This window comes from Gopherus evgoodei, chromosome 9, assembly GCF_007399415.2.
Source record: "Gopherus evgoodei ecotype Sinaloan lineage chromosome 9, rGopEvg1_v1.p, whole genome shotgun sequence".
NCBI classification, from domain to species: domain Eukaryota; kingdom Metazoa; phylum Chordata; order Testudines; family Testudinidae; genus Gopherus; species Gopherus evgoodei.
The window spans coordinates 1,283,149-1,300,665 of record NC_044330.1 but is presented as its reverse complement, the minus strand read 5'-3'; the positions used below and the strand labels follow the sequence as shown (position 1 = coordinate 1,300,665).

The following is a 17,517-nucleotide window of genomic DNA, read 5'->3' as shown; positions in this document are numbered from 1 at the left end:
CTCTGCAGAGTAAGTCTCCCCGCGAGCACAGCACAGGGACACCAGCTGCTGTCTCCACACCCACTGCCGTACCTGTAGACAGGCTGCATCTCTCTGGCTATCCCAATGACGGCTCCTTGCAGGAAATGGTCAAACTCCTCAAACAGCTCTCGGATGTTGGTCTTGTATTTCAGGTCCAAGTCCAGCTGGATTATCCGTTCTATCTCTAGGAGAGACAGAGAGGAAAAATCAGCAACACGAGGTGACAAACTCAAGCAGCTGTAAATCAGTGGGGACGTCAATGAGGCTATCGTGACATCGGTAGCTGGGGGACCAATCTCCTCGGGGACACGCTAGCCACAGGAGTCAGGAGGGGGATAAACTAACAGCATTGGGGAGGGTAAAAAGAGAGAAACATGACTCTCCAGTCAACACAAAAGTGAGATGTTGAAGACAAAATTAACGAAGGAACCAACGGCCATGGAGAGAAGAAATTCTTAAAATGCCTACACACCAGTGCGAGGAGCCTGGGTAACCGCCAAGAGGAATCAGAATTGCTCATCGTTAAGGCTACAATTTTGACGCGGAGGTAGCAGAAGTCACGGAATCCATGACTTCCAAAGACCATGACTTCAGCCCCAGCAGCAGGGAGCTGTGAGGTACTGCTGCCGTCTGAGGCAGCAGGCTCCCAAGCTCCCAGCCACCATGGGCAGCAGGGGTACCCGGCAGCTCCCAGCCACCATGGGCAGCAGGGGTATCCCGCAGCTCCCAGCTGCCACAAGCAGGCAGGTACCCCACAGCTCCCAGCCACCATGGGCAGCAGGAGTACCCTGCAGCTCCCAGCTGCCACAAGGAGGGGGGTACCCCGCAGCTCCCAGTCACCATGGGCAGCAGGGGTACCCCGCAGCTCCCAGCCACCATGGGCAACAGGGGTACCCCGCAGCTCCCAGTCACCATGGCTAAGAGGGGTACCCCGCAGCTCCCAGTCACCATGGGCAGCAGGGGTACCCCGCAGCTCTCAGCTGCCACAAGGAGGGGGGTACCCGCAGCTCCCAGCCACCATGGGCAGCAGGGGTACCCGGCAGCTCCCAGCTGCTCAAATGAGGGGGTACCCCACAGCTCCCAGTCACCATGGGCAGCAGGGGTACCCTGCAGCTCCCAGCTGCCACAAGCAGGCAGGTACCCCGCAGCTCCCAGCCTCCACAGAGGACAGGAGAGTCCACGCAGCTCCCCGCCAGTTGCGGCAACAGGGGGACACCCCCACCTCCCTGCCAGCTGCCGTGGAGCAGGGGCTGTCACGGAGTCCCCGGGCGATGCTCTGGAACTGCTCCCCACCAAGCCAGTCAGGACTTTGGGGAGCCGCCTCTACCTTGGAGCAGACTTGTTCAGGGCAAGAAGCTCACACAGCTTCACCTCCTGGGTCTCTCCTTGGAGCATTCAGCATCCTCTGCCCCTCCATGCGCTTCCCACAGCGAGTCCACCCCAGCGGGGTCCTGGGGAAGCCACCGGGTTCTGCACCCCCACTTTGCAGTCAGACGTGACTCTCAGCCAGCCAGTAACACAGAGGTTTATTCGATGACAGGAACAGGGTCTAAAACAGAGCTTGTAGATACAGAGAACCGGACCCCTCGGCCAGGTCCATTCTGGGGGGCAGTGAGCCAGATCCCCAGGTCTGCCCTCCACCCTTGTCCCCAGCCAGCTCCAGACTAACAATCCCTCCCAGCCCCTCCTCTCTGCTCAGCTCCTTTCCCGGGCCAGGAGGTCACCTGATCCCTTTGTCTCCAACACCTTCAGCTGGCACCTTTGCAGGGGAGAGGCCCAGGCCATCAGTTGCTAGGAGACAGGGTGTCAGGCATTTAGGTGCACTGGCCCTTGGCTCTGCCAGATACTTAAGAACTGCCATGGGGACACTGAGGCACCAACACAGTACTCAGAGAAAACATTAAGAACTTTCCCAGTTCGTCACAGGGGCACCCTGGAAGCTCCCCAGCTGCAGGGCAAGGCAGCTCCCTGGACACTCCCACAGGGCAGGGAGACCACGGCAGCTCCCCACTGCAGTGGTGAAAGAGGGATTTCCACAGTTCCCTGCCACTGGGGAGGGAGCAGGGGGACCCTGCAGCTCCCCTCAGCCACTGGGGGCAGGGGTACCCTGGAGCTCTGAGCCCTCCCGAGTGGTGGGGGGGCCCAGAGCTCCCAGCCCCCCCACCGCAGCTGCCCAGCCCCTACACATTTTATCATGGATATTTTTAGTAAAAGTCAGGGACAGGTCATGGGCAATAAAGAAAAATGCCCGTGACCTGTCCCTGACTTTTACTAAAAATATCCATGACAAAATCTTAGCCTTCCTCATCAGGAGCGTAAATGGCACCTAGCTGGCACTGCTGATACCTGGTGGGGTGATGCCAATCACTGCACTGCTACAATCAACGGTTATCGCCTACTGCAAAAGGACTGGGTAGGCAAATGGGGAGGGGGAGGGGGAGGGGGAGGGGGAGGGGCACTCTGTGTCAAACATGGTATCGGCTGTGTCTGGGTCACTGGTAACAGGGGGAGGGATAGCGCAGTGGTTTGAGCATTGGCCTGCTAAACCCAGGGTTGTGAGTTCAGCCCTTGAGGGGGCCATTTAGGGATTTGGAGATTGGCCCTGCTTTGAGCAGGGGGTTGGACTAGATGATCTCCTGAGGCCTCTGCTATTCTATGAACTCAGAAAACAGTGCTCTTGAATGCTTATGGATCAGTGTCCAACGGATCAAACACAAGATGGGGGTATTAGCTGGTGTCTGCTACAGACCCCAAATTACACTAGAGAACAGGATGACAGGCTCCTTATCTATAAGGTGTAGGAAGAAAAGCTGTGTAGTCATGGGGGACTTCAATTTGAGCAACTTATATTGCAGGTCTCACGCTGCCAGTACTAAAACATCCTTAGACTTTCTAAACATTATAGATGACAATTTCCTAACCCAAGACAGGGGAATTCTTTATTAGACTTTGTCCTAACAGATCACAGAACTAAAAGTCAATGGTAACTTAAGTATAAGTCACCATGATTGGATCACATTTATAATGTCCAAGCACAATGAATTTCAGACCAGTTATATATACTTGGTGTTTTAATAGGGACAATTTCACAAAGATGAAAACGAATATGAGCCAAATCAGTTGGGATGAACAATTTAATCAGAAAAATCTGAATGATAACAGAATCATTTAAGAACACTTTTTACTAGCTGCCCAAAATAACACAATCCCACAACTGAGGAAGAAGGTTGTAGTGGTTTAAAAAACCCACCTGGTTTAGAGGATAAGTAAAGGCAGACATAAAAAATAATACATGTTTACACACATACACATACATCACAACAAATGGAAGAATGGGAAAGTTGATAGTAATGAATATATATCGGAATTTAGGAGCTGTAGAAAACTGATAAGGGAAGCAAAGGGACATAAAACATCTATGGCCAGCAGAGTTAAGGACAATAAGAAAGCATTTTTAAAAATATACTAGGAACAAAAAGAATCCTGACAATGGCATTGGGCCATTACTAGATGGAAATAGTAGAATTATCAACAATAATGCAGAAAAGGCAGGAGCGTTCCATAAATATTTCTATTCTGTATTTAGGGCAAAAAAACAGATTTATGCAATGTCATTCTATGGTGATGATAACACTCTCTCCATTCCACCAATGTATCTGGATATTAAATAGAAGCTATTAAAGTCAGACATTTTAAAATCAGCAAGTCAGGGTAATTTGCATCAAAAAGCTTAAAAAGAGCTGGCTGAGGAGCTCGCTGGACTATTAACATTGATTTTCAATAAGTCTTGGAGGACTGGGGAATTTCCAGAAGACTGGAAGAAAGCGAATATTGTGCCAATATTTAAAAAGTGTAATCAGGATGACCTGTGTCATTATAGCTCTGTCAGCCTGACATCGATCCCGGGTAAGATAATGGATTCGTTGATGTGAGACTCGATTAATAATTAAAATAGGGTAATGTAAGTAATGCACATCAAATGGGTTTATGAAAAACAGATCCTGTCAAATTAAGTTTATATATTTTTGATGAGATTACAAGTTTGGCTGATAAAAATAAGAACTTACGTAAGAACTTAAAAATGGCCCTAGTGGGTCAGACCAAAGGTCCATGTAGCCCAGTGTCCTGTTTACCGACAATGGACAATGCCAGGTGCCCAGAGGGAATGAATGGAACAGGGAATCAAGTGACCCATCCCATTGCCCATTCCCAGCTTCTGGCAAACAGAGGCCAGGGACACCATCCCTGCCCAGCCTGGCTAATAGCCATTGATGGACCTGTTCTCCATGAACTTATCTAGTTCTTGTTTGGACCCTGTTATGAGGTACGTCTACACTACGGGATTATTCCTATTATATAGAAACCGGTTTTGTAAAACAGATTGTATAAAGTCAAGTGCACGCGGCCACACTAAGCACATTAATTCGGCGGTGTGCATCCATGTACCGAGGCTAGTGTCGATTTCAGGAGCGTTTTGCACTGTGGGTAGCTATCCCACAGTCTTCCCCGCCCACTGGAATTCTGGAATTGAGATCCCAGTGCCTGATGGGGCAAAAATCATTGTCGCGGGTGGTTCTGGGTACAGCCTCACCCTTCCCTCAGTGAAAGCAGCAGACAACCATTTTGCGCCTTTTTTCCTGGGTGAACTGTGGAGACGCCATAGCACGGCAAGCATGGCCCCTGCTCAGATCAATACCGCAATCGTGGACGTTGTAAACACCTCGCACGTTCTCGTGCAGTCTATGCTGAACTGGGACCTGCAAAGCCAGGCGAGGAGGAGGCGGCGGCTACGGCAGCGCGGCGATGAGAGTGATGAGGACATGGACACAGAATTCTCTCAAACCGCGGGCCCCCGCGCTTTGGAGATCCTGCTGGTAATGGGGCAGGTTCTAGCCATTGAATGCTGATTTTGGGTCCGGGAAACAAGCACAGACTGGTGGGACCGCATAGTTTTGCAGGTGCGGGATGATTCCCAGTGGCTGCGAAACTTTCACATGCGTAAGGACACTTTAATGGAACTTTGTGACTTGCTTTCCCCTGCCCTGAAACGCCAGAATACCAAGATGAGAGCAGGCCTCACAGTGGAGAAGCGAGTGGCAATAGCCCTCTGGAAGCTTGCAATGCCAGACAGCTAACTGGTCAGTCGAGAATCAATTTGGAGTGGGAAAATCTACTGTGGGGGCTGCTGTGATGCAAGCAGCCAAAGCAATCATTAAGCTGCTGCTACGAAAGGTTGTGACTCTGGGAAACGTGCAGGTCATAGTGGATGGCTTTGCTGCAATGGGATTCCCTAACTGTGGGGGGGCGCTAGATGGAACCCATATCCCTATCTTGGCACAGGAGCACCAGGGCACCCAGTATGTAAACCGCAAGGGGTACTTTTCCATGGTGCTGCAAGCACTGGTGGATCACAAGGGACGTTTCACCAACATCCAAGTGGGATGGCCGGGAAGGGTTCATGACGCTCGCGTTTTCAGGAACACTACTCTGTTTAAACGGCTGCAGCAAGGGAATGACTTCCCAGACCAGAAAATAACAGTTGGATGTTGAAATGCCTGTAGTTATCCTGGGGGACCCAGCCTACCCCTTGATGCCATGGCTCATGAAGCCATACACAGGCAGCCTGGACAGTGGTCAGAAGTTGTTCAACTACAGGCTGAGAAAGTGCAGAATGGTGGTAAATGTGCATTTGGCCATTTAAAGGTTCGCTGGCGCACATTACTGACTCGCTCAGACCTCAGCCAAACCAATGTCCCCATTGTTATTGCTGCTTGCTGTGTGCTCCACAATCTCTGTGAGAGTAAGAGGGAGACCTTTATGGCGGGGTGGGAGGCTGAGGCAAATCATGTGGCCGCTGATTACGCGCAGCCAGACAGCAGGGCGATTAGAAGGGCACACCAGGAAGTGGTGCGCATCAGAGAAACTTTGAAAACAAGTTTCATCACTGGCCAGGGTACAGTGTAACTGTTGTGTTTGTTTCCCCTGGGATGGCTCATTCCCTGTGAGCAACCCACCCTCCCCCTTCGATTACAGCTTGCTTAAGGAAATAAAGTCACTATCGTTTAAAAATCATGTATTCTTTATTAAAAAGTCATTATAAAAAGAAGAGAGAGAGAACTGACAAGGTACCCTAGGTGTGGTTTGGGAGGAGGATAGGAAGGAAGGAAAAGGCTACTAAAAACATTTCAATGTAATGACAGCCTTTTGGTTGGGCTGTCCACAGGGGTGGAGTGGGCGGGTGGCATGAAGCCTTCCCCCACGCGTTCTTACACGTCTGGGTGAGGAAGATATGGAACATGGTGAGTGGTGAGGGTGGTTACAAAGGGGCTGCAGCGGCACTCTGTGACCCCGCTGCTCTTCCTGAAGCTCCACCAGACATTGGAGGATGTCAGTTTGATCACGCAGCAGCCCCAGCATTGCATCCTGCCACCGCTGATCTTCCTGCCTACACCTCTGATCTTCCTGCAGCCACCTCTCATCTCGAGCGTCCCTTCTATCCTCACGTTGGTCCCTCCTATCCTCACGTTCACTGGCATCTTTCCTGTAATTTGATACCACGTCCTTCCACTCATTCAGATGAGCTCTTTCATTGCGGGTCACTTCCATGATCTCCGAGAACATTTCGTCTCGCGTCTTCTTTTTCCTCCGCCTTATCTGAGCTAGCCTTCAGGATGGAGCAGGGAGGCTTGAAGAATCTGCAGTTGCACGAGGGAGGGAAAAAAGGGAGAGAAGTATTTTAAAAGATACATTTTACAGAACAATGGTTATACTCTTTCACAGTGAACAACACTATTCACCTTACGTAGCACGTGTGATTTCACTACAAGGTCGCATTTTGCATCTTAATATTGAGTGCCTGCGGCTCTGGTGTTACAGATCTCACAGACGCAGGCCCGGGCATCAGAATTCAGCTTGCATGCGGCCATGGTAAGCCACTGTCTTTCGGCTTCTGCAGCCTTCACATACACAGTGCCCTCCTTTCCCAAATACCAAGCAAAGCCCGTTTAGTGATGCTTCTTTCCTGTTAACATGCAGCAGCAGAAGCCACCCCCCACCTCCAATTCTGTGGGATGATCGCTTTACCCCTCCCCCCACCCCATGGCTGGTATCATGGAAGATCACTGCTAATCACCCCCTTCCCCCCCCACCACATGGCTGGTAGCAGGGAAGATCCCTGATAGCCAAACGTGAAACAGCTCAGAGCTATTCCCCTCCTCCCCTCTCCCCGCTTGGCTACGTGCAAGGAAGGATTTCTTTTAAGCAACAGGCAAACAGCCCAATAGGAATGGCCATCTCTGTCCCCTTACTTAAGTATATAAATACTTAAATTCCTGAATTTCAACCAGGTTACCATGAACAATATCACTCACCTGAGGATAACACAGCGAGATAAAGAATGGATGTTTCTTGAATGCCCGCAATCACCGGGACCATACGCAGCTAGGCTTTGTCATACAATGATACCCGATTACTTGCTACATGCATGGCATGGTAAAGTGTCCTACCATGGTGGACGGAATAAGGCTGCCTTGCCCAGAAACCTTCTGCAAAGCCTTTTGGAGTACCTCCAGGAGAGCTTCATGGAGACGTCCCTGGAGGATTTCCGCTCCATCCCCAGACATGTTAACAAACTTTTCCAATAGCTGTACTGGCCGCGAATGCATCCCAAGTCTTCAGGGCAAATCAATCATTAAAAAACACTTGCTTTTAAACCATGTTTTATATTTACAAAGGTACACTCACCAGAGGTCGCTTCCATGGCTTCACTGTCTGGGCTAGTGATGGAGCTCTTCTTCAATTCTCAGGAGACTGCATTGTTACCTGCGCTGATGAGCTCTGCGTAGTCACCTGTGCTGATCAGAGCTCCACGCTGGCCAACCAGGAAATGAAATTCAAAAGTCCGTGCGGCTTTTCCTGTCTACCTGGCCAGTGCATCCAAGTTCAGATTGCTGTCCAGAGCGGTCACAGTGGTGCACTGTGGGATACTGCCCAGAGGCCAATACCGTCGATTTGCGGCCACACTAACCCTAATCCGATATGGTAATACCGATTTTAGCGCTACTCCTCTCATTGGGGAGGAGTACAGAAACCGATTTAAAGAGCCCTTTATATCAATATAAAGGGCCTCGTTGTGTGGACGGGTACAGCTTTAAATCGGTTTAACACTGCTAAAATCAGTTAAAATGCGTAGTGTAGACCAGGCCATAGTCTTGGCCTTCACAACATTCTCTGGCACGGAATTCCACAGGTTGACTGTGCATTTTGTGAAGAAATACTTCCTTTTGTTTGTTTTAAACCTGCTGCCTATTAATTTCATTTGGCAACCCCTAGTTCATATGTTATGAGGAGGAGTAAATACCACTTCCTGATTTACTTTCTCAACACTACTCATGATTTTGTAGACCTCTATCATATCCCCTCTTAATCATCTCTTTTCCAAGCTGAAAAGTCCCAGTCTTATTAACCTCTTCTCATATGGCAGCCGTTCCATACCTCTAATCTTTTTTGTTATCCTTTTCTGAACCTTTTCCAATTCCAATATATCTTTTTTGACATGGGGCGACCACATCTGCTCGCAGTATTCAAGATGTGGATGTACACTGGATTTGTATAGGGGCAATATATTTTCTATCCCTATCCTGATGGTTCTTAACATTCTGTTCTGCTTTTTTGACTGCTTCTGCCCATTGAGTGGTTGTTTTCAGAGAACTATCCACAATGACTCCAAGATCTCTTTCTTGAGCGGTAACAGCTAATTTAGATCCCATCATTTTGTATGTATAGTTGGGATAGTTTTCCAGTGTGCATTACTTTGCATTTATCAACATTGAATTTCATCTGCCATTTTGTTGCCCAGTCACCCAGTTTTGAGAGATCCTTTTGTAGCTCTTCGCAGTCTTCCTGGGACTTAACTATCTTGAGTAATTTTGTATCATCTGCAAAATTTGCCACCTCACTGTTTACCCCTTTTTATGAACATGTTAAACAGGACTGGGCCAAGTACAGACCCCTGGGGGACACCACTATTTACCTCTCTCCATTCTGAAAACTGACCATTTATTTCCTACCCTTTTTTCCCTATCTTTTAACCAGTTACCAATCCATGAGAGAACCTTCCCTCTTATCCCGCTTATTTTGCTTTAGAGCCTTTGGTGAGGGACCTTGTCAAAGGCTTTCTGAAAATCTAAATACACTGTATCCACTGGATCCCCCTTGTCCCCATGCTTGTTGACCTCCTCAAAGCATTCTACTAGATTGGTGAGGCATGATTTCCATTTACAAAAACTATGTTGACTCTTCCCCAACACATTATGTTCATCTATGTGTCTGACAATTTTGTTCTTTACTATAGTTTCAACCAGTTTCCCCGATACTGAAGTCAGGCTTACAGGCTTGTAATTGCCAGGATCACCTCTGGAGCCCTTTTTAAAAATTGGCGTCACATTAGCTATCATCCAGTCATTTGGTACAGAAGATGATTTAAATGCTAGGTTACAAACTACAGTTAGTAGTTCTGCAATTTCACATTTGAGTTCCTTCAGAACTCTTGGGTGTATACCATCTGGTCCTGGGGACTTATTACTGGTTACTTTATCAATTTGCTTCAAAACCTCTTCTAATGACACCTCATCTGGAACAGTTCCTCAGATTTGTCACCTAAAAATGATATACTTAATATAAATACATAATATACTTAGACCTCTGTAAGGCACTGGACTGGCACCACATAATTCTTTGATTAAAAAGCTAGAAAAATATATAAAATCAACATTGTACAGATTAAATGGTTTAAAAACTGGCTAATTGATAGGTCTCAAAATATAACTGTAAATGGGGAATTGTCACTAAATGGGTCTGTTTCACTCTGAGATTGGTTTTCAGTCTTATGCTGTTTAATATTTTTATCAATGACCTGGAAGAAAATATAAAATCATGACTGATAATATTGGCAGACGACACAACAACTGGAGGAGTGATAAAGAACCAAGAGAACATGTCACTGATTCAGAGAAACCTGGATCGTTTGGTAAACTGGGCACAAGCAAGCAGCGTGTGTTGTAATATAGTGAAGTGTAAATGTATCCATCTAGGAACAAAGAAAGCAGGCCACACTTGCAGGATGGAGGGGTCTCTACCTGGGAAGCAGGGACTCTGAAAAAGACTTGGGAGTCATGATGGACAATCAGCTGAACATGAGCTCTCAGCGCAACATTGCTAATGTGATCAACAACAAGAACATGCTCTGGGATGGATAAACAGGGGCCTCTCAGGTAGGCGCAGGGAGGTTATTTTACCTCTATATTTGCACTGGTGTCACTGGTACTTGAATCCTGCGTCCAGTTCTGGGTTCCACAATTCAAGAAGGGTGAGTAAAAAAAAATTAAAAAGAGGCCTAAGGCACGGGGCCCTCCTAGGTGCGGGGCCTGATTCCGGGGAATCGGGGGAGTCGGGTTAAAGCCGGCCCTGCATGGGAGAGCTGATTTGGCAGGCCTGGCAGTCGGAGAGCTCGCTTTGGCTGCAGGATGAGCCAACGTGCTCTAGAAATCAGAGACGCAGTCAGAAATGAGTGAGGGTCACTTGCAGGGCAGACTTGCGCTGAGTGCCTGGCTCAAGGCCCAGTGTAGGGCCCGCTTCTGCAGAAGAAACACGCCAATACCGTTCTAAGCAGCATGCGCCAAGCCGCTCAAACCTGACGACTCACCGAGGCCGATCTGCGTGTGACTACAGTGCCGGAGGCCTCCGCTAAGCACAGAGAAGGTGCAGGGACAAGCATCTTCACCTCGCTCAGCCACATGCCTGACCCTGCCCGGCGCGCCAGAGACAGCTCAGTCTCCATGCTCTGCCCAGACCTTGTCTCCACCCTCTGTGACTGTCACAGGGCCCTGTTCACTTGGAACTGCTCTGAGATCCACCATGTCAGACCCCCCCCCCCCCCGACGCACCAAGCAGCCAGGGGATCACACTGGCTCGTTCCAAGCTGCCAAGAGGACGGTGAAAAGCTCCCTGGCCCATTCCCAATTCCGAGACTCCCAGCTCCTTCACACACCACCTTGCGGAAGGACACCGGCAGCCCAGCCAGGTAAGGCAGACTCTGGCAAGAGGGGATGGGGGGGAAGACTGTTCATATACAGTGGGCTGGCACCACTCAGCGCAGATGGGGAGAAACCCCTTTCCAGAGCGCTTGCTCCATGTGGAAAGACACCATTGCCCCTGCCCATGGCCAAACAGTGCCTACCTTTAATACCTGCAGAGTCCTGCACAGCTCCACCTCCCACGACCGTGCAGTCAGTCGTCTGTAGCTACATCGAACGCTCCTCACTGCCTTCTCTGTTCTGTAACATCACAGCTATTTATACAGCTCACTAGCAAAGTCAACAACAAACTGGCTGGGATGCTGAGTGTTCCCCACTAAGTGGATTAAAAGGACTTTGTCAACTTGTTTCAGTACCTACATTTTATGTACCAGTGCCGTTAAATAGCGACCACGTGGCCTTATAGACTCCAAGTCTCTTTTCCCTCAACCGCCTGCTCTTCCTTCACGGATCTAATGACACTTAGCAAGCATGGAAGACTCCACCACAGAGTCTATGGCGATGGGCACAACACAAATGCTTTGTACATAGTTAATAATCACCACATTCCCCATGGGAAGCAGGCGGGTGTGAACGTCTGTGGGCACTAGTCTCTCCCTCTACAGAGTGGGAAATGGATCCACACAGGATGAGTGACAAGGTCACACAGACAGTGGAACAGCCAGGATGAGGATGCAGTTATTCCTGGCTCCCAGTTCTGTGCTCACTCCTGTCTTTATTCCTGAGGACATTCTGTGACAAAAAATTAAAAATTCTGCACACAATATTTTAAAATTCTGCAAATTTTATCTGTCAAATAAATGTGGAGGCTTCAGCCTGGCATTGGGGACCACAGGCCACTGGCTGCACAGAGGTGGGAGTTCACTCTGCAGCTTCCCCCCAGGACACAGACTCAGTGGTCAGGCTGCACCCAACCCTGACACAGCGCAAGGACCCAGCCTGCCCCAGAAACACTCCAGAGTCCTGCCCGTCTGCGCCAGGTGCACCAGGTGTGGGCAGGCAGGCTCAGCCCAGCTGGATCCAAATGTGGAGGGGCTCAGTGTGGGGGGATCCAGGTGTGGGATGACAGGGCTCAGTGTGGGGCAATTTGGGTGCAGGTGGCTCAGTGGGAGATCCGAGTGCAGGGGGGGATCTGCACAGACAGGGATTTGTTGGGGGTTCCTGGGTGCAATGGTTGGGACTCTGCAGGGGGGTCCAGATGAAGGTGGTTGGAGCTCAGTGGTGGGGGCTGGGTGTGGGGGTCCAAATGCTGGGCTCGGTGGGGTGGGGATCGAGGTGCAGCTGGTTGGGGCTCGGTGGAGTGGGGATCTGGGGGTGGGTGACTCGTCAGGGTGGTTCAGATGCAGGGCAAGAGGGGCTTGGCGGGGGGGTGAGGCTTGACGGGAGGGTCTCGATGCACAGGGGTTGGGCAGATGGGGGACCGACTCCCGGTAAAGTGATCCCCCCCCCGCAGCTGAGGAGCAATGGCTGCAGGAAGCGGGGGGGGGGCAGCTTGCAGAGCTACATGCAGCCGGGAGAGAAATCTGGGGGTGGGTCTGACCCAGCCATGAATGCCGTGCAGGGGAAGAAGTCCCAACCTCCCCAACCCAACGGGACAAGCAGCTGAGCCCAGCACAGGGTAGGAGCCACCAGCCGGGTCTTCCCCAGTCCCGCCCCCTGCCCCACAGTGATTTACGTCTCTGCTGGCTGCCCTGGGCTCCTGAAACAAACTGCTGGGGTGGGTCGCATGACCGCTCTCGTGGCTTCCCTTTGCTTCCCCATCAGAAAGTCATTTTTCTGGGGGGAAGCAAAGAAATCTGTGAGGGACATGAACTCTGCGTGTGCACAGTGGTGCAGAATTCCCCCAGGAGTAAGCCTAGTGCTGTGATCCAGGTGCTTTTGTAGCACTGGGCAAGTGACCACCTCTCATATCTGTTGCCCTGTTTATACAATGGGAGCAGCACACACAAGCCAGCTCCTTCCCCCTCAGGGGACATAGGATCAATTAGTCAATGGCCATCAGGCCACATGTGCTGTTATTAGCAGCAGCGGGGACCAGCCTGTGTAACCAAAAGGGAGCAGTGCTAGTTACTGCTGCTGCATTAGCTACCCCAGAGCCACACGCAACCCACAGCAACTCGACTGACTCCACTGTTTGCTCTCAAATTTAAAAACGGAAATAAATGAATTTGGTCCAAGTGTGCCCACTCCTCCCCACTAGTCATTTTAAGAACTCACGAGCCATCAGGTCACATGACTACCCACTTGTGGCAGATTGCCCGTTCCTCTCTCTGTACCAACCGTGTCCCTATTCACTATGACTGGCCCGGCCAGTGACTGGCAATGGCTGCAAAGCCCTGCTAACAGTGACGTGTGTAACCACTCAGCCAGTCAGCTCCCTCTGCAGGTGCAGCCACTGCTGTCAGTGACTCCGTCTGGGCCCCGTTCAACACAGCCCCTGAGCACGTGTGAGGGAGCCACCAGCCCGCTGGCCTCGCCCCGTGGGGCTCAGGAGTTCTGTGACAGCAACTGGGGTCTGGAAAGTGTTCCGTGAGTTACGTAAGTGCACGTGTTGAGCACTCAAGGAACCAGCCTCTCTTCTCCTCGGACATAAGGCGAGGGCTAGTCCCAAGCCCAGCATGTGCCTACCAGTCCCTGTGCCAGCACACTGCCAGCAGGCTGGCAAGGCACGACATGCACCATGGGACAGTGTCGGCTTCTCCCTCAGCTCCAAAATAACGCTGCCACGCCCAGTCTCAGCAAGGAGGTTTCTCTTCCTAACAGAAAGAGAAAAGCAGGCTTTGAACTCAGGCCTTGCTTTCTGCTCCATCCCTCTCAGGGGCCACTGGCAGCTTCCCAGTTCTGACAAGCTTTGCCCCCGTTCTGGGGCAGCAGCTTCAGGGCTGTCTCCCCCGCCCCTGGCCCCTTGCTCCAGGCAGCGGCGTATTATCGCTTGCCATACTGGCTGCCTGACAAGCAGTGCCCTGCCTTCCTCCCTCAGCTGCTACCACGTCCAGCACCAGGCACGAGTATCTGCTGTGCCGCGCGGGGTAGAGGGCAGGGTACCAGGAAGGGGCCTGAACTCCAGCACTGACTGACTCACTTCATTGCCTGGAGGATGGGCCACGAACTACAGCCCAGGGCGCTATGAGGGTTAATTATGGCCACTGACGTGCTTGGGGATCCTCAGGTGAACTGGGGCCATTCGAGTGCAAACAACACTAACAACGTGAACTGTCTGGACTCAGCAGTTCTTTATGCTCCATTTTCATCCTTCTTACATGGCCACACGCTCACTGGCCTCGCCGCACATGGGTCCCACCATCCGCAGTTACCATTGTGCTGAGGATGGGTGGAAAGCCCTTTGTTCTCAGATCTAAACGGACATTGCAGGGAATAGGAGACATGATGCAGACTGAGCAGCTAGGAATATGGCTCAAGTAGGTGGCTTTTCCGTTTCAAATGCATCCAGCACTTTGTATTTATGTGTCTCTGGAACACACGGCTTTACAGCAGCACTGAATTCTCTGCAAACCCTGCACTAATCCAGAGCCTGCCCCACATACTAGCCTCACTGGACAAGAAAAATGGTTAAAGAAAAACCCATGACATCAGACAAGAGACTTGCAGTCTAGGCGCTGAAGTATCGAAGCTAAACTGGAAATCCAGGTGAAATACTGTCTGAGCGCCAACCTGCAAAGTGTTTCGTTTCATTAGCTGGAGATGTGCTCGTCCAACACTCGCTAAAGGGGAGAGATGTACTCACTAGCAATTCATGGCCTGGCTAGTATGTGCCACCATCACAATCCTGTTTGCAAAGATTTCAAACTGGGGTGCAGTAATTCACACATGCTAAAGCAGATCCCCTAAGCCAGTGGTTCTCAAACATTTTCACTGGTGCCCATCACACAGCAAGTCTCTGAGTGTGACCCCCTCTTATAAATTAAAAACACATTTTTACATATTTAACACTATTATAAGTGCTGGAGGCAAAGCGGGGTTTGAGGTGGAGGCTGACAGCTCGTGCCCCCCTAAGAGTCCCAACCCCCAGTTTGAGAACCCCTGCCCTCAGCTCTCTGGCTAGCTTTAGGAAGCCAAGCAGAGTGACATAGGAGCAGACTCTCTGAACTGGGAACATGAGACACAGGCTTGAATACCCCAAGTCTTCCAAGGATGCCTACTTGAGCCCTGGGGTAGACCAGGATTTCACAACTGCTAAGTATCGTTACAGCGGGACAACCCAAACCCCTGCACCCACATGTGGATATAGATAAAACTGGGCAAGCTGGTCCCATCGCTCAGAGGGACCCGAAGAGGGATCCCGGAAAGTCATTTGTGCGGAACAGCACTGTGTGCTCACTGACCCCTACCAGAACAGCCCCTGGGTTAGTCATAGGAATAGGGGAGGCAGGGATTAGAGAGGTGTGCTCCATTTGGGATTTAGGGCAAGCCAGATAAATGTGATAATCGATCCCCAGGTGAAGGGAACTGTTTGACAGGAAAGGACATGCTGTGAAATCAATAGCATTACCAGCCAGCAGGCTCACGGGCTGCAAACTCGCCTGCACCACTGCTTTCCATGGCAGTGCAGGCTCCAAGGACCCTGGCTGGGACAAGGGGCTGTTTCTGGAAACAATCATGCTATGCAGGGAGGTGCCTCCAGCTGTCAGTCACAGGCAGAATCTTTCTTTCATTGACCAGGAAGTTTTTTAAGAATCTGACTTCAGCTCAGATGCAGCCAGGCAACTGCAAGGAGGGACAGCCAGGCTGGAGCAGGAGAATCATATAATACTGGGGTTGCAAGGGACCTTAGGAGGTTATCTAGTCTAACCCCCTGCTCAAAGCAGGACCAGCCTCCAGACAGATTTTTGCCCCAGATCCCTAAATGGCCCCCTCAAGGATTGAACTCACAACCCTGGGTTTAGAAGGCCAATGCTCAAACCACTGAGCTATCCCTCCCTTGCAAGAGTAGAAGCAAGAGTGGCTGCTTCCTGCTGGGCAGTTAGTCCCTCATTTTCAGGAGCCCCAAGTGCTCCTATAGAAAGGGCTGGGGATTTGAGCAATGCACTCACAAAGACACCAGACCATGAGAGCCTGCCAAACAGTCTGGCCTGTTCCTACTACCTGCCCACTAAATAATCAGTAATAAAGATATTTGCAACAAATCCATGGTAACCACTGCACAGAGATTCCACGTTTGTCACTGCACATCATGTGGCTGCAGAGGTAGCACTTGGACCTTCCTGATCTGAAATAATAGGCCTCAATAACTTGCGCTAAAAGGGAATCTCCACTAGCTGTTTTCTGTATAGGCACTATGACACATGGATGAGTGGGTAATTCCACGCAGCTGGGGACAGTGACAGATGTACGTTGCAATGCTCTAATGTGGCTACTTCTTCCTCCCATGGCAATGTCCATCTGAGTTGCTCAGAGAACTGTAACTGTTAATGAACTATGCCTCAGAAGCACCAGGGGATGGAGGTGTCATTAACCCCGTGTTACAGATGGGGATACAAAGTGCTTTCCCCAAGGTCACCCAGGGAGTCCGGCAGAGCTGGGAACTGAACCCAGAGCTCCAGAGCCCGAGTTCCCTGCTTTAACTACAAGACATTTAACCAAAATCACCGAACTGTCTCCAGGAGGAACTGGAACCCTGGGCTCCTGCAGCATTGGAGCCAAGATCGGAAATTTCTACCTATGTTTCTGTGGCAAATGCACAATTTTCACCAGACCCAACTTTGGCCCCAGCAAACCCACAGCCAAGGAGGCAGAGCAGTCTCCCAGGGAGCAGGGTGGAGGCGGCTGTAACCTCTGTTGGGCGGAAGCACCCCAAGGAGCAGAATGGCTTCAGAGTGGGCGAGCCAGGAGGAGGGGACTGAAACTTCAATCTGCAACGTGCTTCCAAGGGGCAGGAATAGGGGGAAGGGATCTGGCACCCCCAGAAGGGATGGTTCTGGGAAGAGCTCCCAGCCGCAGCTGGCAAACTTTCCAAAGCTATCTACTCAAGTGCAAAGCAGCCCTGAGACAGCTCATCGGGTTCCAATTAAACCAGCCATCAGGCATATCATCTGACAGCTCTCATCTGTAATTCTAGAGAACAACCTGCAATTAATCAGGCCCCAGAAGGAAGCTGAGCTCAGAGAAGAACTCCAATTTCCTCTTGCCTCTCTGCACTGGTCGGCAGGCTGCGCTGGCAGACACACCTCCAGAGAACAGCCACCCTCAAGTGAGACATAGAGAGAGGAAAAACATTACAAAAGCATTTAGCACTTAGGCAGAAATTGAGCATGGGCAAAAATAAACATTGCCTTGCCAGCAGCCGTCTGCCCAGCTAGATTACTGGCCCCGAGCACTGCTTGTGCGCTCCCTGGTAATGGCAGTTGCAGGGCTGTAATAGTTATGATTTACTGGGGCACTTGGT

General features: G+C 50.6%; 1 protein-coding gene across 7 annotated transcripts in view; it reads right to left on the bottom strand.

Annotated features, from left to right (window-relative positions):
* XXYLT1 (xyloside xylosyltransferase 1) overlaps nucleotides 1-17,517 on the bottom strand; it is a 139,799-nt gene that overhangs the window by 54,710 nt on the left and 67,572 nt on the right. For all 7 annotated transcript variants that reach the window (XR_004001990.1, XM_030575446.1, XM_030575445.1 and 4 more), the window contains one exon: nucleotides 73-205. Coding sequence is in view for 6 of the 7 variants with exons in the window: in XM_030575446.1 (XP_030431306.1) it covers nucleotides 73-205 (133 nt within the window). In the remaining variant the exon portion in view is untranslated. The remainder of the gene's footprint in view (nucleotides 1-72; nucleotides 206-17,517) is intronic.